Source organism: Cibotium barometz, chromosome 21 (genome assembly GCF_041138505.1).
Source record: "Cibotium barometz isolate CiBa-2024 chromosome 21, ASM4113850v1, whole genome shotgun sequence".
Taxonomy (NCBI): domain Eukaryota; kingdom Viridiplantae; phylum Streptophyta; class Polypodiopsida; order Cyatheales; family Cibotiaceae; genus Cibotium; species Cibotium barometz.
The window spans coordinates 15,602,855-15,629,403 of NC_141066.1; the positions used below are offsets into that span (position 1 = coordinate 15,602,855).

Sequence of the window (26,549 nt, forward strand, 5' to 3'; positions counted from 1 at the left end):
TCCCCCCCAATTGCCTATCACTACCCGACCTCCCTTCCCCCACACCTCTGGAGGAAGGAGAGATCCCCTCGCCACACCACCACAGGATTACGAAGCGATGGACCCCCCTTAACCCCTCAACTGTCATGACCCACTAGATCGCACAGAGTTCGAGCAGGCCATCAAGCATATCCAATGGATGCCCGCATGGCACCTGTGGACTTTCGAAGATATTATGGAGACCACATTTTGGACCAGCAAGGTCTTCCATCGATGACCCCCGCATTTCAAGTCACAGTACAACTTCTTCCAAACCTACTCCATCTACTACCACTAAGTCTCCTTGCCAGCTCCGAGGACAAATCTGAATTAGGGAGGGGGTATGTTAACCACACTAGGTAGCATCATTTTAAAGCATGGTTACGTTTCTTGTAACTAAGCGCTTCATGTAAAAAGATATATGGAATGACCGAGCTTATGACTTGTGTAATGCCCATAGGAATAAGCCTAGGTGTACATAGATCTAGGAAAACAGTTTTGGACCCCCAATTGTTAAATGGGCGGCCAGAGATTGTAAAAAGTGAGCTTATGTTTGTTGATGCTTGCTTACTTGATTGTGGTTGTGTGCATGTAGGTGGTGGTTTTTGTCTTGCTTCATCTTCTCCCTCTTCTTGTCTTCTTCTTGAGATCACTTGAGATCACTCCTGAACACACAAAGGCATGGAGCAGACATTGAGCTTTCCATAGCTCCCTTCCTCTTTACTCTCTACCTAGCTTGTGGAAGCTCCATTTGAGTGACACGAGTGGAGGTGGAGTGAGCCCCTAGCAGCCTCACATAGGGGAGTTAACCCTCATTAGGGTTGGCTATTTGCTAGTTCCCAAACCAACCCTTGCATGGTCTTCCTTCTCTTCTTCTCTCCCTCTCTTCTGCAAGGTAGCATGTTGTTTTGGTTAGGACCTGGTGCGCTCCACTAGCACGTAGCCTTCTACTAGCCAAGGATAGGGCGGAGTCTGGTCACACATAATGGGAAGAGGGTAGGGCGGAGCCCCTCCCCACCACATCCTTCTATGATCCTTTTGTTGCCGATTTCTTTCTTATTGGTGGTGAGGAAGATGGCAACCTGTTTAGAGATGACGCAGATCTATAGAACATTGAGAAAGATAGAGAGCAAGAGAGAGAGAGAGAGAGCTTTGATGCCATAGCTAGATTTAGCATGTCGCTATGACGCTCGTGTAACAATGATAAGTTTAAATTTGACGGCCATGGACATCAAGTTTGAATTTGACGTTAGTTTTGAATTTGAATGCCAATTGATGTGCGTCTTTTTTTTGCATTTGAGATGTTGTTAGGCTGGAAAAATAAACCAAAAGAAGCATGTATATATGTATAGAACCCTAGAATTTGCATGTCAAGAAATGATGGTTGGTTGCACTTTGGGATAGGTGTTAGCACGCCTGATCTTCATAGTAGGGGGGTTGTATCTTGAGAATGCAACCATTAGGGGAAGGTTGAGGTCTATAGGGGCCCTTTAAGATGCCATGTGATTAAGGAAAAGATTGAGGTCTATAGGGGCCCTTTAAGATGCCATGTGATTAAAAGGTTATTAAGGAAAAGGGCCAGTCACGTGATGCCATGTATACAAAAATGTTGGGTGATTAAAGGTGGTCAAGAAGATGCCTTTTTGTACTTTTCATTCCCAAAAAGTGGGGGGGGGGTTAATTTCGGACATCCGTAACTTCTACATATGAGCTCAAAATTTGTGGGAGATTAGAGATCCAGAATCTACTCACTGAGCTCTTTCCATAGATATGTCACATGATATGGTTTTGCCCACTCAATTTTAAATTCAATTTTGGCGGGAAACTTTGAAATTCAAACTTCTAGCCATTTGAAGAATAAGAAGGTATCTAAAGTCAAAGAAACTTAACATTTTAACAAAAAGTCATTAAAATCATAATATGGCAGCTTAAAGGGCCCCTATAGACCTCAACCTTCCCCTAATGTTTACATTTTTATAAATATAGCATTGTGTGTGGGTGAACATCATAGTTAAGGAGGTGATTAGGTGGAGTGACGGCGGGGCCAAAAGTATGATAATACCAAGGTTAGGCTAATGCTGGTAATAGGGCTTTAAAAAACATTATATATAACAAGATTTTTGTAAGTTTTTTACACCAAGTACCTTTGAATGAAAACAAAAGGTGGTGGGATGATGTGGAAACCTTGAGTTTAAAGGCTATTTCTTAATAAAATGGGCATGATGGGTGGTGACAGAAGCATATGAGTATGAAGAGCTAGTCACTGGCCAAGAGGTTCTTGATCACCGAGAAGAAGTGAGTATGAAGAGCTAGTCATTGGCCAAGAGGTTCTTGATCACTGAGAAGAAGTGGACAAGGCTTCACATAGCATAATTAGATCAACTTCTAATCCATTGCTCGTGTTATGACTATGTTGGATGTTGGTGGTTGATATGTTGATTGTGTTTAGGCACTCCACTTGTGTTGTCTCTCCTCATTTAACATAGGTGCTTCCCTCTTAATTGAGTTAAGTATACGTGCCTTGGTGGATTGGTGTTTGTGAAAAGTTTGTCTTAAAAGACTAGAGATACGTGAATGTGAGATGTGTTAGGTATTGTGTGTGTGTGTCTCTTACCATATTCACCTCTGGGCATCATAAGAACTGGGTTTTAAGTTAATAGAGCAAGTTCAATATCAAGGAGAGAAGGGTTCTATATAAGCTAGAGTCACATCTCATTGAACACTCATAACTTGTAATCATCAAAGTGTTATATGATGTGTTAGGTGTGTGAAGGTGATCAAAAAGATTAGCACCATGATCTTGTCACTTGTTTTAGAACCATGGCTACAATAAATATCAATAGTGGGTTTTCCACTAAACATTTTAGGCTCTTTCCGCACTGATTATGAGTGGTTTATCCTACTCAAGTTACCAGCAGGTTTGACTAATGTACATATTGCTCAAGATCTTCCAGACTGGGTCATAGATGTAGAATTAGTGGAGGAGGAAGAGGTGGATTACTTTAAGTGGATATCTTGTATCTCTTTGTAAAGCAAAATCATGTATCTACCTTGTAGTTATACCTAGCAATGGTTAATTGTATAAAGCCAAGTTTCCTTGCGATATATCAAGAGGGTTTGTCTTCTTTAGGATGACATTAGGAATTTTTTAGACCCAAAAAAGGCCTCCTAAGGATTCCTAATTTTAAGGGATTAGAGCTTAAAAAGCTGGGCTTAAGGGAGACAAAGGCTATGATGACTCCTATTTTTTGCCTTGCCACATTAGCCATACCCCCCTAGTTTCACTTTTTAAAGGGAATATTCTCATTCTCTCTTACTTTTTGTCTTTTCTCATACTTTCTCTCTTACTTTTTGAATTTTTTATCTTCACTCTCTATAAATTGAATCTTTCTTGTCAGTTTGAAATCTCCTTTCTCATGAACTCCCACCATATCTCCCTTCCAGATCAGCAAAACATTCTCGTTTTTAGATGGGCCCCAAAAAGTGAAAATTTTTTATTTTTTATTTTTTTACATTTTGAGGTGGAAAAAACACCACCCAACCAATATGTATGATGAAAATAAAATTTTCTCTCCAAAAAGCTTGTAATTCAAGGGTCACGTCAGAAGCCTGTCAGGAGCCAGTACATCCATAACTAACTGTCAGGTCCCCACAATCCCATAAACATAACTAGCTGTCAAACCCCGAGATTATGGGGACCCCAAAAATTATTATTTTTAATTTTTCTTATAAATGTAATTTATTGATGAATGTTAGTATATTTGTATATCAAAAATATCATTTTTTACTTAGAAAAATGGATTTGTGATAAACCTGCAAACAGCAAAGTTTTAACAGTCTCTCTCACTCACTCCCTCTCTCTCTCTCTCTCTCTCTCTCTCTCTCTCTCTCTCTCTCCCTATGAGGATCTCTCTGCTTTAGCTTCTTTCTTTGCTTAGCTATGGAGCCTTTGCAAGTTGTGTGTGTAGCCCCTTGTGAAGCTAGAAAACGAAAGGTTGATTTACACATTCGTATTCCTGAAGAGTATGGTAGCTCTAAAAAAACCCATCCTACTGATGCACAATCTATCCAAGCTCATAGGATAGCTAAGGAGAAAAATGCAGATCTTTGGGTTGATGGGCATCTCTATCCAGTTGACCCTCCATTAAGAGCAAACCCTCCTTTCTGCAATTTATCATCTTTTATGCAATTTGTTGGTGAAGGAGAGCTTGGCTTGTTAGGATACTGCAGAAGACTGACTACAAGTGGAGCTTGGCAAACCCATATTCTCCAATCTCAATTGCAAGCATCACAATTCAGCCTTTTACAATGTCAAGAAGGACTTAAAACATCATCAGATAAAATGAAAGAGATCCTCGCAGAGAATGTGGAGAAGGATGCAAAGATTCAAAGGCTAGAGAAACTTATCAAACGACTCAAAGCAACGCCAAATGGTGCTCATAAACGCAAAAAGACATTGGCTGGTATAGAATCTCTTGCGTTTGAAAATGGAGCACAGAAGAAAAGGATTCATACAACAAAGTAAGTAACATAAACTTTCATTATGCACTCAGTGATTTAAACAAAATGGTCATGATTTGTGTTCTGCCAGGAATTTTCTGCACAAGAGGTGTGGTTCTAATGAAGAGGGATGGAAGGATTTGGTCAAAGCCATTCTGAATACCAAGGATATTCTCTCAATTATTACTGACCCTCATCATCCTAAAATACGCCAAGCTGTTGTCAGCAATGTAGTGAGCGAGATTACCACCTCCTTTGATTCTTCATTAATTCAACTTGCTTGTGATGCGGCTGGAATCGGCCCAACAATCTAAGCTTGCGCAAGAGGCACACAAGGCTGCAAAAAGTCATGCTCGGCTTGAATGGTTGCAGACTAATGCTCCCCATAGGCATGGTGATTGGCGTGCACGAATGAGGAGGCAAGGGAGGCGTTGGGTTGTACACGCACCAGCATAAATCTAGATGTAATAGGGCTAAGAAAATAAGTTTAGTTAGGTTTTTTTCTTTCCCTTTAAAAAACTAATTATAGTTCCTTCTCTCACTTCATTTTCATTTCACTTTTTTAGAGAGCTTGAGCTCAAGATCTACATAGACACCCATGTAAGGACACCAGCACATCACCACGTTAGCATAGTCATACATGGATATGGCACACACCAAGAACACCACACATGTTAACATGCCTTCACAAAACACAGTGCTGCAAGACCCACCAACGACCACATACTGGCGACACCACGGAAGAGAGTGACCCCTTGGATTCTAGGACACGCCCAATGGGATCACCAGAATCCAACCCTCCTCCCACAGCAACACCAGCGCACACACATGCAGGCTCTTCTAGTGGGAGCAAGCGTGTGAAGAAGACCCCACAATGCAGCCACCCCAGAGATCAAGACAAAGAGGCGGATGATGAGCAGCTCGACTGGGTTGTTGGTGAAAACATTCCTACATTGCGCAGCACCATAGGTGGCAAGACCCTACTACCAGGACAAGGTCCCCTACCTACCTGGGAGGAACTTGATACACACGTACCACAGCAACAGGAGGAGGAGGATTCAGACTATGAGAGGGACCAAGAGGAGGTTCCTGCAAGTGCGCGCAAGCGTAGAAAGGTCAAGCTCTTCAAGCCAAGGAAGTCCCAACCTCGCCAATGCACTAACACAACACAGAGAGCTCCAAGGAGAAGGATGCGCCAAGGGCATAGGGCTCTACAAGAAATTAAGTTTTATCAGAGGTTGCTGATAAGAAGAGCCCTTTTTGCTGATAAGAAGAGTCCCAACCTCGCCAATGCACTAACACAACATAGAGAGCTCCAAGGATGCGCCAAGGGCATAGGGCTCTACAAGAAATCAAGTTTTATCAGAGGAACACTGAGTTGCTGATAAGAAGAGCCCTTTTTGCTCGCACAGTGAAGGAGATTCTCCAACGATATAGAACAGAGTTCCGTGTGCAGGGGATTGCCCTTGAAGCATTGCAAGAAGCCTCCGAGGCTTACCTTGTTGGACTTTTTGAGAAGACACCAACCTCCTTGCAATACATGCAAAGAGGATTACCATATATGCCAAGGACATGCAACTAGCTCGGTGCATTCGAGGCGAGCGAGACACGATCTACAGATCTTAGATGTTAACCTTTTTTTTGAAGAAGCAACTCTTTTGTTTCAAACTCCCCTTTGTAACAAGCCTATCTGGCTTTCATTTGTAACCTTCTGATAATTAAAATTTTAAGTTTCTCTTACAATGTCTGGGTGTCATCATGTTTGTTTAACATGGAGTGTCTACCATGTGCCAGTTTGTCACCCAAGGCATCAGAAATGCTCTTGGAGGACTGAGGAAGCTGTGCCAGAACAGTGCGAATTTGGCCTCTACAATGGCGATGTAGGCTCAAAATTCGCACTGTTCTGGCACTTCTCCCTAGCCACTCAGGATCATTTCTAATTCATTTATAATGAAGTTGAGCACACTAATTGTGAGAAACATTAGTTTATAAGATAAAAACACCTTTAATCATGTGTAAAAAAATAGTATTTATCATCCAATGCATCCAGCCAATGGAGTAAACCAGGCCAACTATTGAATACTGACAACTGAAGATTGAAAGCTGGTTGCTGAATATAAAGCCACAATCAAACGCTGAATGCTCAAGCCGAATGGTTGAAATGTAGAAAGTCTGAAGCTAAATGGTTGAATAGTTGAAAGCTTGAAGCCAAAGGGCTGAATGCGAGATCCGGAGAGCCGAACGTTGAATACTGTAAGACAAGCCCTGAATGCTCAAAGTTGAAGCCAAAATGACTAAATAGCTTAATGTTGAAGTTGAATGCTTTAATGTAGAACGCCTGAAGTTGAATGGCTGAACGACAAAAGCCAAACACTAAAGGGCTGACCGTGCAAAGTCGACAGCCAACAGCTCTGTTGATGGACAAGAAATTTTGATGCTAAAAGCTGAAAGCCAAAGATTCAATTACTGAGAGGGAAATAACTGATGGAAGCAACTGAATGGTGGCAGATCAATGATCAAGTACAACTGAAGCTAAGCTGTATGCTAAATGTGCAAGTGCTAAAATGAGAAAAGCCAAAGGTTGAACTACTGTGACTAGGCCAAGCTGACTGATGCAGTTGGGTTTGACCAACTCCTGGAAAGCACTGAGAATGGCTAAAGAAGCAGAATTGATAAACACAGAAGTATAATGCCAAATGGAAAGTTGAATGGCTGAGTAGACTAAATTAGCGGATGCAGAAGTCTAATGTCAAAAACTAAAAGCCAGTACTTAGATAGTATCAATAATAGCAGAAACAACAAAACTTAGCGGATACCAAAATCCAATGCCAAAAGCTTCTAAAATCTTGAGCTAAGTATAGTACTAGTGTGTGGGGTTCCCAGAATGTACGGTATAGTAGAAAGAAAGCTGACAAGTGTACAGAGAAGGCATACACCCTATATCTGTGGTGGAAAGTGAGAAGTGCAAGAGGTTACCTAGGAGCTATGCAGTAGCAAAAGATGAAAGGAAGTACGGTGACGAAACTGAAGAAGGCCACCAATGTACACATGATTCACCGCTTTAGATACTAATGGTGTGGCTGATGGCAAGAAGTTGAGATAAGAATGCGTGTAGCAGATGCCAACAATCAAATGCAAATGCACTCTCAAAAAATAAGATTTTGACAACACTGCTCTGATACCAATGTTGGATGAGGGAGAATATGCTCTACACACTCACACAAAAACACAGTCGAATTGAGCTTAAAGAACGAGAGAGACCAGAAGCGAAGTTGAAAAGTATTGGATGAAGGAATAATGGAGTACAAGAGTACAAATAGCCCTAGCCCTAGGGCTGATGTGGCTAACACAAAAGAGTGTGTTCACATGGGGAAAAAACCCTTACCAGCATAAGGTAAAAGTGCCCATGTGTAGGGTTGTTTACACCAGGGACTTCTAAGGCTAACAACAATACAACAACGTAATGTCACTCATTAAAGTTATATCTTGTCCGTATATCGTAGTGTGTTGCTCATATCATCCATTGGAAATTAATTTACATTTTTGTTCATCACAACGCGATAAGGTTGATTTATCTCATACTTGTCCAATATATCACATTGTTGTTGAAATTAGAGGATTGTGATGAGCTATGGTGGATCAAACACTAGAATCAACATCATTAACAAAGTGATTAGCAAATAATTAAGATGTAATTAGTGGATATTTAACAAATAGATTAATGTAGGCATGGATACTCAAAAACTAGCAAATTCTCATTAGGGCTATGCCTAAATTTATAGAGTTTACATCAAGCATCTAATCCCACTGATTTCTCCATAATTCACTCCACCTCTTTTCCCTGATTCTCTACACCTCTTCACTTTTCCCAAAATATCTCCCAGAATATCTCCACACTTCCCAGAATATCTCCACACTTTCTAAATCTTCTCATGCTACCCTTTATTCTCTCCCAGAAGATTCTTCTCACCTTTTCACAGGTTCTTTCACATTTACATATCCTCTTTTATAGCCTCTAACCAAGGGCTTGTTCCCGCACACACTCTATTCACTTGTATTTTCAACACCTCCCCTCAAGTGAATGCTCCTAGTACACCTAGACCCTATACCAAGTTTGCCTCCCCTTACTTGATAGTCCGCGACTAGTGTCTACACCTTTTACAACTCAATCTGGTGTTTAAGAGATGATTACAACAAATTTATCAGCATAAAATCACTAGAAATTACATTAAATCAAGGGTAACCAATTTGTACGCAATGGTTGGAGTATCAAACCAACTCTGATTTGCAATCTGAAGTTATAGGGATCGGTATCAGATACCTAATGGTTAATTTGAACCCTCAATTGTACCAAATTATAGTGATTAGCATTGATTATTCACTAATTAGCAAATTAATCCATTGTTTTGTGTGCAAAAAACAGAGTATGCGGGGAGTCGAGATCTGGTGCCTTAGACTTTAAATGAGCTCAAATGCTTTCAAAGCCATCAATAGCAATGAGTCTAGTAGAGGATTAAGCCAATAAACATAATATTTGACCAAAATTGAAAGCTTAATCTCTGTTTTACCAAAGTCACCTGCAGATTTGATGAAGAGCTTGGATCTCACTGTAGACTTGATGAAACTGAATTCTGTCTTCACCAGATTGTAGAGCATGCTTGAAAACACCTTGGGCTAAGAGGAATTAGAGTGATTCACCCTGAGTGAGTGTAGATCTTCTGCTGAAAAATAGAGCCTGCTAAAACAGCGATTTCTCCTTCATCCGGCGGCGGTTTGCTACGTTGTTTGGATGAGCTTGAAGAGCTATGAGATACCTATCATGTGCTAGAAGGGTTTGGCCTAATTTTATGTGTGCAAGGAGAGGGAGCTCCTCCACTGGTTGGGGGTACATAGCTGAGTTGAAAAAAGAGGGAAAATTATAATTTTCTACTAATCCTAATTAGCAAAATAATTATCAAGATAATGGGCTCACAAATTAGCATGGCTCTGATACCATGTTGAAATTAGAGGATTGTGATGAGCTATGGTGGATCAAACACTAGAATCAACATCATTAACAAAGTGATTAGTAAATAATTAAGACGTAATTAGTGGATAATTAACAAATAGATTAATGTAGGCATGGATACTCAAAAACCAACAAATTCTCATTAGGGCTATGCCTCAATTTATAGAGTTTACATCAAGCATCTAATCCCACTGATTTCTCCATGATTCACTCCACCTCTTTTCCCTGATTCTCTCCACCTCTTCACTTTTCCCAGAATATCTCCACACTTCCCAGAATATCTCCACACTTCCTAAATCTTCTCATGCTACCCTTTATTCTCTCCTAGTAGATTCTTCTCACCTTTTCACAGGTTCTTTCACATTTACACATCCTCTTTTACAGCCTCTAACCAAGGGCTTATTCCTGCACACACCCTACTCACTTGTATTTTCAACAATTGTATTACTTGTGATTCTTTTCCATGTGTTAAGCGTTCATCACAATGTGATATGGTTGAAGCATCTCATGGCTGTCAATATCGTGTTGTATTGCATGTGATTTTTTTCCCTGTGCTATTTTATCACAACGTGATATGGCTAATGCATCTTATGTCTATCCCAACTTATCACATTGTATTGCATATGGTTCTATTTCATGTGTTAGTTGTTTAGGGATGGCATGTACCAAGAGCACAACAAGAAAAGTTAATGGGCACCTAGAGGTTGTTGAGAAAATGGCATCCACGAGCAAGGTACCAAAGACACCTAGGAAAGAAAAGTCTTTAGGAAAGGAGAAAGCAATGGATAGACTTAATTCAAGAAGGAATCGAAGATTCAAGAAACATACTTATACACTTAGGGAAATCAAAAGAGCCTAGAAATGCACAAATATGCCTATGCCAAATTCAGGAGTAGTACAACATAGTTGAATGGGTGGAAATCATCGACCTTGTTATACTTGCATGAAGCTACGGAAGACTGGCTCATTGAATTTTTTAGGACAGCTTTATCTCTGCATCCCATGCACATAGAGTTACTACATTCTTTGTGTCACATTAGATATCATAGAGATCCAACACTAGAGCCTGTATACATTAGAGATCAGAAAATGCGTGAAATCTTAGAATTCAACCATGGCAGACAAGAAAAAAGCACAACAAAAGAGCAGAGCGATCGAAAGCAAATGTTTTGTGAGGAAGTAGGTCATGCAAACAATGCTACTCTACAACAATTTAGACCCAAATTTACTGCGAGGGCATTATTGCATAGTGAACAACAACAGTTTGGTCTACATGAAGAAGAAATTGGCATCTTCCAAAACCCAAGGAGAGAAATGAATTACACAATTATGATTACTCTTCTTAGGTAAGTTCTTATTTTTTATATTTTCTTGTGACTTATATGTGTATATATGGTGTGATTTTTTTGTATTTCCTTTTGCAACTTATATGTGTATATAGCGTTCAATATGATTGTCAGTGGCCTTCCAGAAAGAAGATATGCAACGAAAGATCTTTATTCTTGACCCTGTCATCTCTAATTTTTTGCACCATAAGGATAATAGCTTCTTGGACATCCTGAATTGGTTTTTAAGAGTGGACTTCAAAACACCTCATCGACAACAAACAACCAAGAAGCCTTGTCAACCACGGGCCCTCATAACTGGGCAATGATGGGTGCCCAAACATCTCTTAGAAGACCAACGCTTCAACGATGGTAACTCCATCATTTGGGTCCCACAGAATAACCCTCAAAAGTTAGCCCAAACCACACAAACTGAGCCAGTACCTGTCCAGTCAATTGCAGATGGTTTGGTGGCTAATGAGGAAGAAAGTCCCCTCTTCATCAACCAAATCCCATGGACTTACCCACACACAAAGCATGGGCACTCACAAGTTCAATTTTCCCAATCCTTTCAACCAAAAGAGCCTCGTCCATGAAGCTCCACCCCACCCCTTGACTTCATTCACCAAACCAAGGGGCAATGCCACAAATCTTAGAGCTTATAGAGCCACTCAAAGACAACCTCAAGGGTAAGCTCACAAATCTAACTAAATGGGCTAATCAGTACAAAACCCTCTTTCGGGGTGCTGACCAATAAATAACTTTCAAGTCCTCATCCACCACCACGAGGGCCAAAAAAGAGAGTCTCTAGGTGACTAGGAATGTCTAGGTGATTAGGACCATGGGCACACCTTTTTCCCTCACTCATGCATGGCACCTGCAATTCTCAGTAAGCTCTGTCACATATGCGCACACACCGCACAAAGCTTCATCATCGTTCGATAGCCATCCAAGTACATCTTTGGATGGGGGGACCATGGAGAGAGCAAGCTTGGTCAATGGTACGACCCATCGCCTGGATGTTCTTAATCACCCTCGCATTGCCCAACTAACTATGCTTCATGCCTAATCACTCTAACTCCTCTCAAGAGGATATCCAGCCGCCCTGCAAAGGCAACAAAAAAGAAAACAACAAAAACAAAATAAAGAGTACTACTGGGCACATACAAGAAAGCAATATTCATAAGAGCCCATATGACTAGCAAATACTTAATTGCCAGTAATCCATTAATTTCTTTCTCACTGGGCTCTGTCATTTGCGCACACACCACACAAAGCTTTATCATCGGAAGCCATCCAGGTACATCTCTGGATGGGGGGGACCATGGAGGGCGCAAGTGTAGTCAATGGTATGACCCATCATCTAGATCTTCTTAATCACCCCCACTTTACCCAAATAAATATGCTTCATGCCTCATCAATCCTACTCACAACTTCTTCTTATGCTCGACACCTATGGATCCTCGCCACCCATCAACTACCACTCTTATCAAAACACGATCACAGTCCCATGCGCTACAATGACAAAAGAAGATAAACCACTAAAAGAGAAAGAGAGAAACTCGACCCCCAATAAATCAACACTCACGGGAGCCAAAATACCCATTAAGGTGTTTTAATGAAGATTCTATAGGTACATGCACATCGCCATCAAAACACAACATCTCAGAGCGCAAAGCAATTTCCATGCAAGTTATGTCCTCGTCCCTCTGGAATTCCCCCCTAACCACTTGCTTACTAACACCATTGTTTTACTAACCCCTCATCAACACCACCACCTATCACTTGGATATTGGTCATTAAGTATTGTGTGCTAGTCTACTCGAGCCGCAAAGGCGACAAAAAAGAAAAGAAAAAAATAACAAAAATAAAATAAAGAGTATTGTGCTAGTCTACTCCTTCAAGTACTCTAACTCCTCTCAAGAGGATGTCCAGCCAAAGGCGACAAAAAAGAAAAGAAAAAAAATAACAAAAAATAAATAAAGATTACTACTAGGCACATACAAGAAAGCAATATTCATAAGAGCCCATACGACTAGTCGGATACTTAATCGCCAGTACTCCACTAACTTCTTTCCATCTTACTCACCCCCCACCCCCTCTCATTTCTAGAGAGACAAGAGAACCAACCAAGTGCAACACTTCCCACGGTGCCTCGACAACTTCTTACCAATCTCTAGGATGCAATCGAGTTTAGGAAGGGGAGTGTGTTAACCACATGTGGTTAACACATTCCTATGACAACTATGTCCACACACTTATGTAATGGGTGCCTACACTATATTGTAAATCCCAGGTCTTGAGCTTCAAAGGACAAACAAGAAGATCTCAATCAGTTGGCCAAACCATAAAGAAAAGCCTTGTAACTATGTTTTGGGTGCCTCGGGTCACTTATTCCTAGGTGGCCTAGTGGGAAAAGGCTTGGAACTATAAAATCCAACTTCCAAAATCTCTTTAGGTATGGAATAAGAAATCGCTCTCAATCTCTCAACAGCTCACCATCACCCTATCTTGCAAGATATGCACTTTCAATCCCATACACAAACAATTACAACTATCACACCCATGATGATTAAGCTAAAGTATGTACAAGCTAAGACTTAGGCTTCAGGAGAGATGATTGTACACACCACTACACTTGATTATATAGAGTAAGAAAGGAACTATACAAGGACTTTCTTCTACTGTCACATCTAGAGAAGGGAACTAAAAATATGGCTAAAGATAAGGACTCATAGAATAAGAGTTTCACTAATGACCCTCCTTATATAGAAAACGGAGGCATTATAAGCCCACGAATACATGCCATGGCATTCTATGCACATGATGGAAGATAAGGTGCAATGGATGAAGCTAATCCATACAAAGAAATGACCCTCCTTATATAGCAAATGGAGGAATTATAAACCCATGGATACATGCCATGGCATCCTATGCACACATGGGAGATAAGGTGCAGTGGATGAAGCTAATCCATACGTGTGTATTACATGCACACATGGGGGATAAGGTGAAGTGGATGAAGCTAATCCATACATGTGGCGGCAAATAAAAGTGGGGTAGAGTGTGAATGGGAGAACTCCCAAGTCAATAGCCACTCTACACCTCTTTATTTTACAAGAAGGCACTCCACAATATTAATTGAGATTCTTTTCACATCAAAGATGTTATTAAGCTTAATCTAATAATATGCACCAATATAAGCAACCTCTTAGCTAGAGGTTGGTCACATGGTCCTTATTATTAAATATATACATGGCCTTTTTTGTCTTATGATAATGTCTCTTTTTGCGGATCTGAACTAAGGAAGGAGGATTAGAGATCTTCCTACAAAACTCAAATTCTCTAGAGAGAATTTCCTATGAGTTTTAGAGGATGGTTTCATTATGAGCCCCAAATACCTCTACAGACATATGCCACATACCATGTAGATCACCATCAGTAGCTAAGAGCATGATCTCATTGTTTGTGGATTGAATTCGGCATAGAAGAGGGCATCCACTGAGAAATGCGTATAGAGTATGTATGATTGGGGAGGTCTAGGCACGTATATATAGAGTATGTATGATTAGGGAGGTCTAGGCATGTATATATATCGAGTATGTATCTAGGAACATATATAGAGAGTATGTATGATTAGGGAGGTCTAGGCGCATATATATAGAGTTGGGGAGGTCCAAGCACCCACAAACTTAAGAATCTTGGCCCTCTACTTGTCACATGTTGACTCATGATAATATTCAATAACATCAAACTAAGGAGATACCATCATGGCCTTACACTTTGGTTTGGAGGACGATGGTATTATTGGATGATCTTACTACAGACACTCACACCTTGTATCATCCACTTAGCTCTTCTATTGTACTCTTATTGGATGATCTTACTACACACACTCACACCTTGTATCATCCACTTAGCTCTTCTATTGCACTCTTACTGACACATTTGGACACATGTTTTGGTTGATAGTCACAAATGACTGAGCCAACAAAAGTATGTCCAACCTGTTTTTATCTAATGATACAACACATTGGTGGCATAATTAGAAGGAACCATTGCTAAATTTTGAAGTAGGTTTAAGAAAACAATTCTTGCTTATTAATGCCATGAGCAAAGCATATGAAGAGTTATGTTTCTAAACCTTAGAGACAATAAGATGCAGGACATATAGTGTAAGGCAAATTTGAATTGAGACTATGTGGGAAAACAAATTGGGGTTTTTGATTTGGAGAGCTAAGTAAGCATACTCATTGTAGGGAAGGGGGTAGGCTATGTGCGAGGGTGTTGGAGATTTTACTTTCATTAAGCTAAGATTAAACTTTGGGATAATTAATAGGAAAAAATGAATGAGTACTCATGGCTGGAAACTTGTGTTTATACCGTGGTTTGGTTCAAAAAAAGAAGACACATACATATATAGATACATATACATATACATATGCGCGCGCACACACACATATATATATATACATATATGCACATACATACATACATACATACATACATACATATGTGTGTGTGTGTGTGTGTGTGTGTGTGTGTGCGCGTGTGTTGTGGCTACATGCCAACTTCAAGCCCATCAGAGCTATCTATAAATGGCATAGCATGTTATGAAAGAAAACCAATCAAAGTATGTTGTGCACGTCATTCAGGCACATTGTGTCATGTAAAAAACCAATTGAATTATGTGCACATCATTCATCCCATGATTTTTCGAGAGAATGAAAATTTGTTTCATGTTTCATGGGATTTTACATTTGTCATGAGAAAGTATTGAGTGGAGCTCCCAAGTTTAGGTTAATGCAATGGGTGACCACTTGTCTTTTACAAGGGATCCTCCTTATTATGATCACGTGAGAATTAAGTTTGTGTGTTATCAATATGCCCATTGTGTTTTTTGGAGTCCCATGCATCTCATCTACTTGTGATCTGCTAATAATTGTTTGAACCACAAGGCTGAATCTTTGGGATAGCGTTTTCTGTTATCAGCATAATCCACAAACACTAATCCGAATCGCTTGGTGTACCCAAAAGCCCATTCAAAATTGTCTAACAAAGACCAAGCAAAGTAGCCGCGTATATCTGCACCTTCCCTATGGAGCCAACAAATTAAAAGAATGCCACCAATCAGACGCAATCTGCTTGTAATTAAAGGATGTGATGATTGATTTTACTTTTAATAATCAGAATGCTGCAAGTCCTCTTTTTACCTTATTGCTTGGGAAACATGATACAGGTAATCTTGATAGAATTTGACTCTCTTATTGTCATGTAGGAACTCGGCTGCTGATTTTGATGGGTCGTTTTCTTCATCCAATCCTAAACCACACGTGAATGAAAAAAAATCAAGACAGAGAACATGCTTAACATCTTGCCAGTACTATAATACACATACCCACATACATATGTACATCAACCCCCCCCCCCCCTTTCACGTGCACACACGTGTGTGTGTGTGTGTGTATATATATATTTATGTATTTGTGTACACATACATACATATATGTGTGTGTGTGTGCGCGCGCGCGCACGTGTATATACATATATATATACGTATATGTATACATATACAACATACATATATATGTCTGCGTATATATATGTATATACACATACACATATATATAGATATACACGCGCACACATACACACACACAATATATATATATATATATATATATATATATATATATATAGAGAGAGAGAGAGAGAGAGAGAGAGAGAGAGAGAGAGAGATTCATGTTTTGTGGCTGTATTTACCATTTTCGGTTATAAAAATTGGTGGCCGATTGTATCGTTTTGTCATCCAGTTCATTAGCTTCCCGATACCCCAAGGAACAATGTACAACCAGAATGAGGCACCCTGTGAAAACATGCAAGCTTTTGTTAAGGATGTTATACTTCTTATTCCTATCTCTAACTAACCTAAACAATGGCCTGAGGACCTGTCTTGTAAGGAACCTCCCATATCACATGCGTGCGTGCGTGCGTGCGTGTGTGTGTGTGTGTGTGTGTCTGAGAGAGAGAGAGAGAGAGAGAGAGAGAGAGATCTTGTAAGAAAATGATGATTGACAAAGTAAACACATGAAACAACATAGAAAAGCTGCGGGAGAAGCTACCTTGTCCCCAATGGGCTCTCCATCTTTTTCATCTGCACACAATCAATCCACAGGCTACAAGTTCAGTGTAATCTGTAAATGTGAATGTGAATCTTTTCAATGTTCAAGCACCTACATAGAATGTGAGTGTTGACATCCTCAAACCATCCCAATTCTGGGATTCCAAGAGGGCTGGCACTTGTCACGTATCCCGAGGAGTAATGATTGATCCCAATAAAGTCGGCCGATCCATGGACTGAACCTATCTGCTCTGCTGTGAACTGTGGAAGACGCTCACCAAGGATCTCACACATGGAAGCTGGGTACCTCCCAAAGTATATAGGGTCCAAAAACCTGCATGAGTCAAACCAATGTTGTACTAGTAAAATTGACCTAGTGTGGTCAATCTCTTTGCAACTTCATGTTTAAAAGAACAGTAGCAACTAGTCTTCTTGACCACATCTAGTGGTAAAGGTAAATTGTCAAACACGGAACTTACCAGCCCAATGAGAAATCCATATGCCTTTCGGAAGCCTGTTTGTCCTCGAGTGAGCTAGTAAGCGGTTCTGGCCAGTCCGAATCTACTGTAATACCAATGAGACCACCTTGTTTCTCCTGCATAGTCATTAGCATGAAAAATACCAAGATCAAGCATCTTTGTAAGGAATATTATTTACTTTCCCACGTGCACCCTCAACACACACACACACACACACACACATATTATCCATTTGAAATCATGTCAGTGTAATATGGTTTCTGTCTTGTTGTTAGCCTTGATTGTTGGGTAGAAATCATAAAGAGAGCTTCACAACGATACTCAACAATTCATGTGTTTAGTCATTTGTCAGGTGCATAGTCATTATCTCCACCCAGCATGCCATGTCACCAAGTCAATGTTGCACTATGTGATGTAGGTAAGAAGGCATGTGCCCCAACCAAGTCAACTCAATATACATTTATAGATAGCGTCCCTTCAACTTGAGCAGTCATAAGAGCCAAGCATTGGTTTGCTTGTATTGTGTTTGTGACTTTTCAGAAATGCAAGCTGGCATGGCTATGTCTCGCATGTGTCTTAAAGTCCAGCATCGGTTCCACCATTGGCATTCTTCATGTGATCACATATACCCTTTTGCCAGCTTGAATGTAATCTTTAATGAAACTCAACTCTGCACCCTAGAGCCACTAGGTCTTGACAGGCTTGCATCCCCCAAAGCTTGCTCTCTGGCCCACAGACCCAAATCATATTCACTTTCAGCTTGCTTTCTCCAAAAGAGGCATGTGATGTTGGGGGTGCTCTGTGGCAAGAGCTCACTGATTTATCCCGTATGTCTGCGCGATGGTGTATGGATGGCCGATATCATAGGGGGAGGCAGTTGACCATTTGTATCCCTCCCAGATCCGTCATGCCATGTTGTTGATTATTAGCATTTCATGTTATTGTAATTGTCACGATGCCATGACATTAGGTAACTAATAGTGTCAAAACTCGTATGCCATGAGGACTCACAGAGAGATCATGGGCCCTTGTATTCTAGAAATACACCCTACTCTCAATGTAGAAACATGAATTTCCCTGGATCGCGCCCACCCTTCAAAGTCTTCTGTCTCATCCTTGAAGGCTATATTATCATCCTTGGAGGCTGTATTCAACCATCTCATTCTTCAAGGTATATATATAGGTAGTACTTAGAAACACTAGAAGAGGTTGATATTCTTAACCAAAGGAGAAGTGGGATCAATTGCAAAAGGAAAACAGAGAAAGAACTGTGGTCATTGTAGGAGCCGGAAGGTCACCCTTTTCACGAACTATTACATGTGAAGTACATGATTTGGATCCCTTCTAGAGTCCATACAGCATTGCATTTCAAGTTGCAAAGAGAGTATGGCACATGATTGTGTCACTTATGTCTTGTTAGGAAGGAGCCATTCAATCTCTCACGAGGCATGATTGCATGGCTCATACAAGCTCAGCTGCAGGTTCTGTATGAGGCCACTCTTTGTGAATTGTCTTCCAAGGATACCCATTAAACCATTTCATGCAGCGGTGGATACAGATTGGAAGATTACAGCCTAACGGCCAGGCAGGTTGCAGGTTTGAAGATCACAATGCATTGAGGCCATTGAGGGCATACACACTTTCCACTCCCAGTCTTTATCATAAAATGGTTCATTTTTAACCCTAGTAGAGCATAGTATTACCTTGAACTTTTCATTGTAGATTTTAGCAGCAGCAGCATGAGCCAGCAGTGCATGATGTCCAACAATGTAAGTCTCTACAGAGGAGTCCCCACAAGGGCATCTATTTCTGTCTGAGGATCTACCAGGTGCATGGACTCCGATAGAATATCCTAAGACGGCAAACCGAAGCGGCTCATTGATCGTGATCCAGTGTTTCACACGGTCACCAAATGCCTTGAAACATGCCTCTGCATAAATTGCAAAATACTTCCTGCATCGTTTTAAAAAAAACAAAATCAAACCTCCCAACATGAAAATATTAGAAAAGATTTCTTGATGTACCAAAAAATAAGAGCCAAAATAGGGTGTCCTTACGGTATTTCAGGACTTAGCCAACCTCCTAATTTGTCCTCCAGTACTTGGGGTAGATCCCAATGATATAAAGTTGCAAAGGGTATTATACCTGTTAATTTAAACAAATTATATTGCAACTGTTTCAGCATTCATTTGTAAAGAGGGAAAGTTATATATACGCATGCACACACATACACAAGCATTCTCTGTTAAGTATGTATGTATGTAAATACATACATACATACGTGCATATGTGCATGCATGCATGTGAATATGTATGTGTGTGTGGGATATATGTATACACACAAGGGAATTGGCAAATACGTACAGTGCAGCACCTGGGAATTATTCATATTTACTCAATATAGTGTACCGACCTAAGCATTATTTATATTTTAAGCCCTCCTTTTTCTCCTTGAAAAGATGAGACTTTGCAAAGGAGAAATACTGATATTAGGTAACACAATACCTTTCTTCAAAAGGTAATCAATGAGATTATTATAAAACTGAATACCCTCTTGATTTATCACATTGCCAAATCCATCTGCATTGAAGTGCATGGTATAAAGGTAAGGCTACCATTTCAAATTAAACTCAGAAATCTTGCTTATTACAAGTGATCAAATACTAGCACATGAATTTCAGATGTTACCAGGGAATATGCGAGACCACGAGATGGAAAACCGATATGCTTTAAATCCTAAATCAGCCATTAAATCTACATCATCCTGTCAAAAAGCCACACATTAGAAATAGCAACAATGCTAGCCCCCATAGCAAACCAGCCTCCACAACCATTTTAGGGTGACAACAACTGCATTGTTCACCAACGCTCTAGAATCCAATTTTCTATATATCTATATGCCTGTGTGTGTGTGTGTGTGTGTGTGTGTGTGAGAGAGAGAGAGAGAGAGAGAGAGAGAGAGAGAGAGAGAGAGGAGAGAACCATGAACATATGAGAAGCAAAAGAACAAACCCTATAGCGATTGTATTGATCACATGCAACGTCGGCAGTGCTTCCATCTTCGATCTTGCCTGCACATCATAAATATTGAAAACCAGGCATAAGCATGTATGAGAAATGAGTGTCCAATAAGTTACAACACAACAACACAAAGTGGCACTTTTAGTCTTGAAGACGGAAAGCTTATCAACTAGATGGCGATGGCGATGATGATGATGATGATGGAAAGGCTTCCTGATAAGCCCTATTTAAATTTTAAACCCTACTCATAAGGAGTATGATCATCCATTTCAACTTACCAGATGTGTTTGCAAAAGTATCCCAAATGGAGACGCCTCTGTTTCCCTCACTTGTGGCACCTTCAACCTGAAAGAAAATCACCTAAACTGTTACATTTTTACATGTTGAGAAAATCATACCTATAGACCAAAATGAAAAGTTCAACAAATATCACTAACCCTTAAATTTAGGAGGGAATTATTGTGAAAGTCAAAAAATAAATGCACATACACTGATTTAATTATTTATTTTGTTGTGAGATTTTCATAGTATAAGGTGCCAGGGTTCAAACCCGGGGCTTTGCCTACTGAGAATGCACACTTTTTTATTGATATATATATATATATATATATATATATATATATATATATATATCCCTCTACTTCAGAATGAAATGTGGAAGGGTTTGATATATATATATATATATATATATATATCCCTCTACTTTAGAATGAAATGTGGAAGGGTTTGATAAAGCATGGTACACTCCTAGATCTTTTGTAAACAATACTTTACTTTAGTAAAGTAAAGTCCCATCTACAGATAAAGGAGATATATACTATCACAAATAAAGAAAAATGTGATAAATCCATTCATCCCACATAGTGACATATTATATCAACCATCTGGCTCCCACAACACCGCTAGCTAGGTTCTTTCTTTTCAGTTTTCTTCCATGACTTAGTATTCTCATGGACTCATTGTACTAACTTTTGATCTCCCTTTGGGTCTTTTGAAGATGTTTATACAACTGTGTGCATGCGCACGCGCGCAACAACCAGGGTCACCTTACCATGCACTTTAGAGAAATTATCTTGCTAGAAGGAGATTTTCCTGTTGGGAGGAGGGTGACTTTAATGCAAGAATAGGAAATAAGCTGAGATTTTGGATTTTTAAGAAGCTGTATGGTACTTTCACAGATGATGATGCTATCCGATCTTGATATCGGCCGTACATCAGCAGATTGGGATGCCTCAGCCACCAAATATCGAACTTACTTGCTCGAGATTGAAACAGTCTTGTTGGTATTTAACAGAACACCTAGATGGCTGCACTCAGCGGGCCCTACTTGTCACCTACATGAAGGTGGAATATTTACAAAGAATAGTTAACTATCTCATTAGGTCTCTTGCTTTGATCACACAATTCCATAGTTTCTAGATTCTTAAACTGATGCTCAAATCCAACAGGCTCTGATATCACGACACGTCGAGCGGGTTGTTGGAATAACTAAAGATAGGCTGTGGGGAGATAGGCCCGCCCGAACTCATCCAGAAAACCCGAAGATGTGAATTCTCCTGATAAACCCTTAATCTGACCACTTTCTTTAAGGTTGCTACTTATCCTTGTTTTTTCTGGGAAAAAGATCCTTCTATTAGTTACCAAGAAAAACAAGGATAATGGCTGAGTACAAACTCTGCTCTACATGGGGAGCGAGAGTCAAGAAACCTAAAAGGGGAAAAACGTAAAAGGAGGAGGATGCTCCTCCCTCCAACTGGCCGCTCTAGGAGGAGAAGGCTATATCATACAATGGGGGGAGGGGGAAACAAAGCGACTGTGCCCCACATAATAGTGCAAGAGAGGACCCGATCCATAGAGAAGATGTGGAGAATCCCCTGCCAAACCTGCTGAGCCTTCGGGCAATCCTAAAGATAATGATGTTGGGACTCCTGGGGATGGTCACACCTCGAACAGACTGCTAGCCTACCTCCAATGGCCAGCCAAGTGCCAACCGCCAAGCTCCAATGTGCAACTACCACACAGAAAGAGAGTGATATTTTTTTGCCGCCCACAGCCTCTTCAAGGAATCTAAAAGAAAACTGAGGAAGAAGGACCTGGGACTGCTAGTGTCATGTTGCAGCTGGAGGGCCCTCAACCTCTAGCATCTGAATCCCAGCCATGCAATGTAGGCAAAAAAGGGGGTACCAAGGGTCTCCTCCCTGCCATCCTTGCCATCTGGATCATGCCATGTCCACTCCCCCGGGTCCCACTAGAGGCATGTGAGAGGACGGCCCTCCCAAATCCACAGACGCCAGAATCTCTCTCTGGCCACCTTGGCCAGTGGGGTGTCACTTATGCGCATGGAAACCAATCACCCTCACCCTCTGCAAGGTGCATCCCTTGAAATCCTCCATAGGGGGCTTTGCTCTCTCAATTCTGCCATGAGGTCCAATAGAGAAGGTGAGTAAGGCGAAGTTATCATCCGCACCAGGGATGTCGTGCCTGGTGAGCACTCCCAACCACTGCAGGTGGGGAAGGTCCGGGATCGGGGCCAGCCACTCCAAAGGGACGGAAGAGTCAATGTTGAGGCTAAGTCTGCCCCTATCCCGGATCCCAGTGAGGCTCCTCTCCTGGGCCTCTAGGGGCAGCTGTCTGAACGTAAGCCTATCTCAAAGAGATCTAGCAGGACCCCTGCTCAAAGCTCTCAACGATACGTGCAAGCGAGCCCCCAGCATGTGACCACTGGGAAAATGGACCAGGGGGTTCCAGATCAAAGGCGGTTGGAGACACTCCTCGGATGCAACAGGAGCAGACTGCTGAACCGGCCTGAGATGATCCCAAGCACACAAGAGACTGGCTGCAAATATGTCCTCAAATGCAGGTTTAAAGTCATGATGCTCTCGAGACTTATTTGCAGAAAGCCCTTTATCCCACACCACATCATTCTTGTAGAGTTTATAGCCCAGCCCCTCCACACAGGTGCCTTATTTCAACTGGTCACTTACATACAGAGGGTGTGGGCTCTCATGGCTGTTGTCATCATTCATACATTTTGCTTTGGAAGGAGTAGACGACTCTCATAAAGCGAAAGAATTGAGATGAATAACAAAACATGGCCTCTCCATACACATTACCACCATTTCAGTACCGAGGGTAGAAACATGCAACATGCAGCCAGGAACTTGGAACGATTCTGTCATGAACTGTTATTGAGAGTCTTGGTGGACATAAGGGTATCCCATGAGGTCTTATGCATGTAGTGGGTCTTAGCGGCAGTACCCCTTGGGTCCAAGCCTCTAAAGAAAACCCCCCCGGCCCTTTTCTCTTTCCCTCATTCTCCTCATAGCAGATCACAGAACGTGTGCGAGGGGATTCTAATGACCAGCCTCACTGCATGCAAGCCTGCTGTAGGAGGCCATTAAGGGAATAACCACCCCTCACATGGACTGATCTGATCTATGAACTCACTGTTTAGCTTTTCAAACTCACATAACCTCTACTTATGCGTACAATTTTAAGATGAAAGGGTATCTCAATGAGAGTTCTCCTGATGTCTTCTCCTATTTCATGAGATCCATTCCTTAAGCTCACAATGATGTACATGGATGTGTGCATGGGTTCAAGGCACACTGTTCTATGAAATGAGGTTCCATGGCCCATTCCCTTCCCTTCCCAATGGTATACATGGGATGTCTGCATGGGTTAGAGGCAAATTGGTGCCAATTTAAAAATCACAATCAAAATTAATCTTAGAGTATCTTTCTAACAAATAAAAAACATAAACAATAGAGGGTGTTGCCTCTCTCCCATGCCCATCTCAAGGACATGCATGTGTGACTCTCCTTGGAAAGTAAAGTGGAAGAAATGATCCCTTATAAACTTGCTCCAGCCATGTAAAATAATATTATCAGCAAGAGCATAGCCAATAAGATTACCATAAGAAAAGATTAGCACCTGGTAAGCAGAAGTTGCAGTTCCGAAGAGGAAATCATCTGGAAAGTCCTGCCTGCTCAGCTCCTGCTTGGGACCTTCTCTGGTAGAGGGGCACATTCTGATTAAGTGGTTAGCTTTGTGATTAGCACAAAATGGGCGATGATTATGTGATCAGCAAAAAATGGGTGGTGATTAGCAAAAGGTGGGCGATCTCCGATTGCGTTTCTCTCTCGAATTAAGAGCGCCCAAAATACATGCGTGTATCAAGCTTAGCTTTGTGATTAGCAAAAAGTGGGCGATCTCCGATTACGTATCTGCCCAATGCATTTATCGAATTAAGAGCCGTGTATCAAGATTACTGCAGCAGCAATGGCTTGATAAAAGTCAAGTTTCAACTACAGCAGTCAACTCTCTACTAAGTTTTTTTTGCTTTTTTTCATGAATGGGTAGCTTGCTTTTGCTGATTGTAGCCTTAGAATAATGCACATGCTTTTCATGCGGACAGGGAGAGCGCTGTATGCGATTGCCATTGGGACACGCAACAGTTAAGTCTAAATTATTACTGCTAATTTTGATTATAAACGTTTTCTTGAGGCCATTCAAATATGCATGATGGAACCATTCAACGTATTATTTTACAGTGCAGCATGCCACATTCAAACTTTTTCTACTTCGAGATGTTTCGAGATGTTTCGAGACCAACCTTTTTTCCCTTTTTTGGTACGTATAACATAATTCTATTTATAACATAAAAGAAGCCATAAAACATTTTGCTTAAGAGATACAAAAATACCTTCAACTTGAAATTTTTAAAGGTTTTTATTGAAATTTTGCAAGGTTTTCAGCCAAGAAATATAACTAAAATGCCTTAAAAATTTGCAGGTTTTAAAACCTTCTATTTTCAAATTGGAGGGTTAATTTTTTACAATTTGCCATTAAACCTCCTCCGTTTTTGGTGAATTGTCCTATTTCCAATGCCCCCCTTTTGGTCTTCGAGAGGACTATTAAAGAGTATTTTTGCCCTTGGACTATGGTTACGTTGATTGGTCAAGATTTTTTTTTCGTGCCTACGTAGACATCAGAACCAAATCTAGAGTTAATTTTAAAAATAAAAAGGACCCGGACACCCGGTCGTTCTCTTTACCTTGATTGGCCGCCTTCCAGATTTGACTAGTTGCTGGTCCAACCTCTTGCTGGACGCTTGGTTTGCTCGCTCGTGTGAACACACCCACCTCTTTAGAGTTTCCAGTAGCTCGCATGCGAGCCTCCATTAATTCCTCTGATTAGGGTTTGTCGACCTTCTGAAAGTTAGTTTTGATGTGCCATTATTGGTTTTGTGAGCTTAATCTACCTCTATCTAGATTAAGTTAGTTTTGATGTGCCTTTATTGGTTTTGTGAGCTTAATCTACCTCTATCTAGATTATGCTAATTATTATCATAGATTTGGACTAAAACAAAGACTAGATACAATGGACTTGCCAAGAAGTAGTGAGAAAATGTACTCCAAGAAGTAGAGAGGTTTACCAAAATACTAGTTAAAGCGGTTCGAACATCTAAGAGAGGTGCAAAATGAGCCACAGAGGTACAAATGAGCACTCAAGGGGGTATTTATAGGTCTTGAGGTAGTTTGAGTCTCAAGCCACCTTCTAGTTGTACTCTAAGAAGTAGAGAAGCTATTGTACTCCAAGAAGTAGAGAAAGACTGAACGACTAGTTAAAGGGGTAAAAACATCTAAGAGCAGTACAAAATGATTAAGAGAGGTACAAAATGATCAAGAGAGGTACAAATGAGCACCTAAGGGGGTGTTTATACATCTTGAGGTAGTTTCAGGCTTAAGCCTCCTTTTAGTTCCTACCCTTTTACATACACTTGTCCCCCACATGAACAATGCCCAAAATATCCACAGCCCCGTTTTTCTCTTCCCAATTGTGAGCCTCAAGACCTCGCTTTTACAACCATAGGTCATGTGCACACACTACAATTTATATTATTCCCATCTCTCTTTTAGCTTATGTCCTCACACAAGAGAGAATGCAATAAAAGAGACATGTGAGTTATAAAAGAGTATGCTGGGGTCAAAGGAAAATGATCAAAGTCAAGGTTATGTTGAGGATAAGTATCAATGTCATCCATCTCCCACTCATGCAAACTCCTGGTCCTCCAT

At 40.7% G+C, this 26,549-nt stretch overlaps 1 protein-coding gene across 1 annotated transcript; it reads right to left on the reverse strand.

Moving 5' to 3' along the window:
- Positions 1 to 15,515: 15,515 nt before the first annotated feature.
- Positions 15,516 to 24,918, reverse strand: LOC147626895 (beta-glucosidase 4-like). The gene is made up of 13 exons (XM_086815438.1): positions 24,406 to 24,918; positions 20,751 to 20,817; positions 20,464 to 20,522; positions 20,140 to 20,215; positions 19,957 to 20,031; positions 19,509 to 19,596; positions 19,155 to 19,404; positions 17,452 to 17,567; positions 17,089 to 17,306; positions 16,974 to 17,005; positions 16,615 to 16,717; positions 16,065 to 16,173; positions 15,516 to 15,947 (listed from the first exon to the last, which is right to left on the reverse strand). The coding sequence occupies exons 1-13, from the start codon at positions 24,499 to 24,501 to the stop codon at positions 15,773 to 15,775; spliced, it is 1,464 nt and encodes a 487-aa protein (XP_086671564.1). The 5' UTR covers positions 24,502 to 24,918; the 3' UTR covers positions 15,516 to 15,772.
- Between the last annotated feature and the right edge of the window lie 1,631 nt (positions 24,919 to 26,549).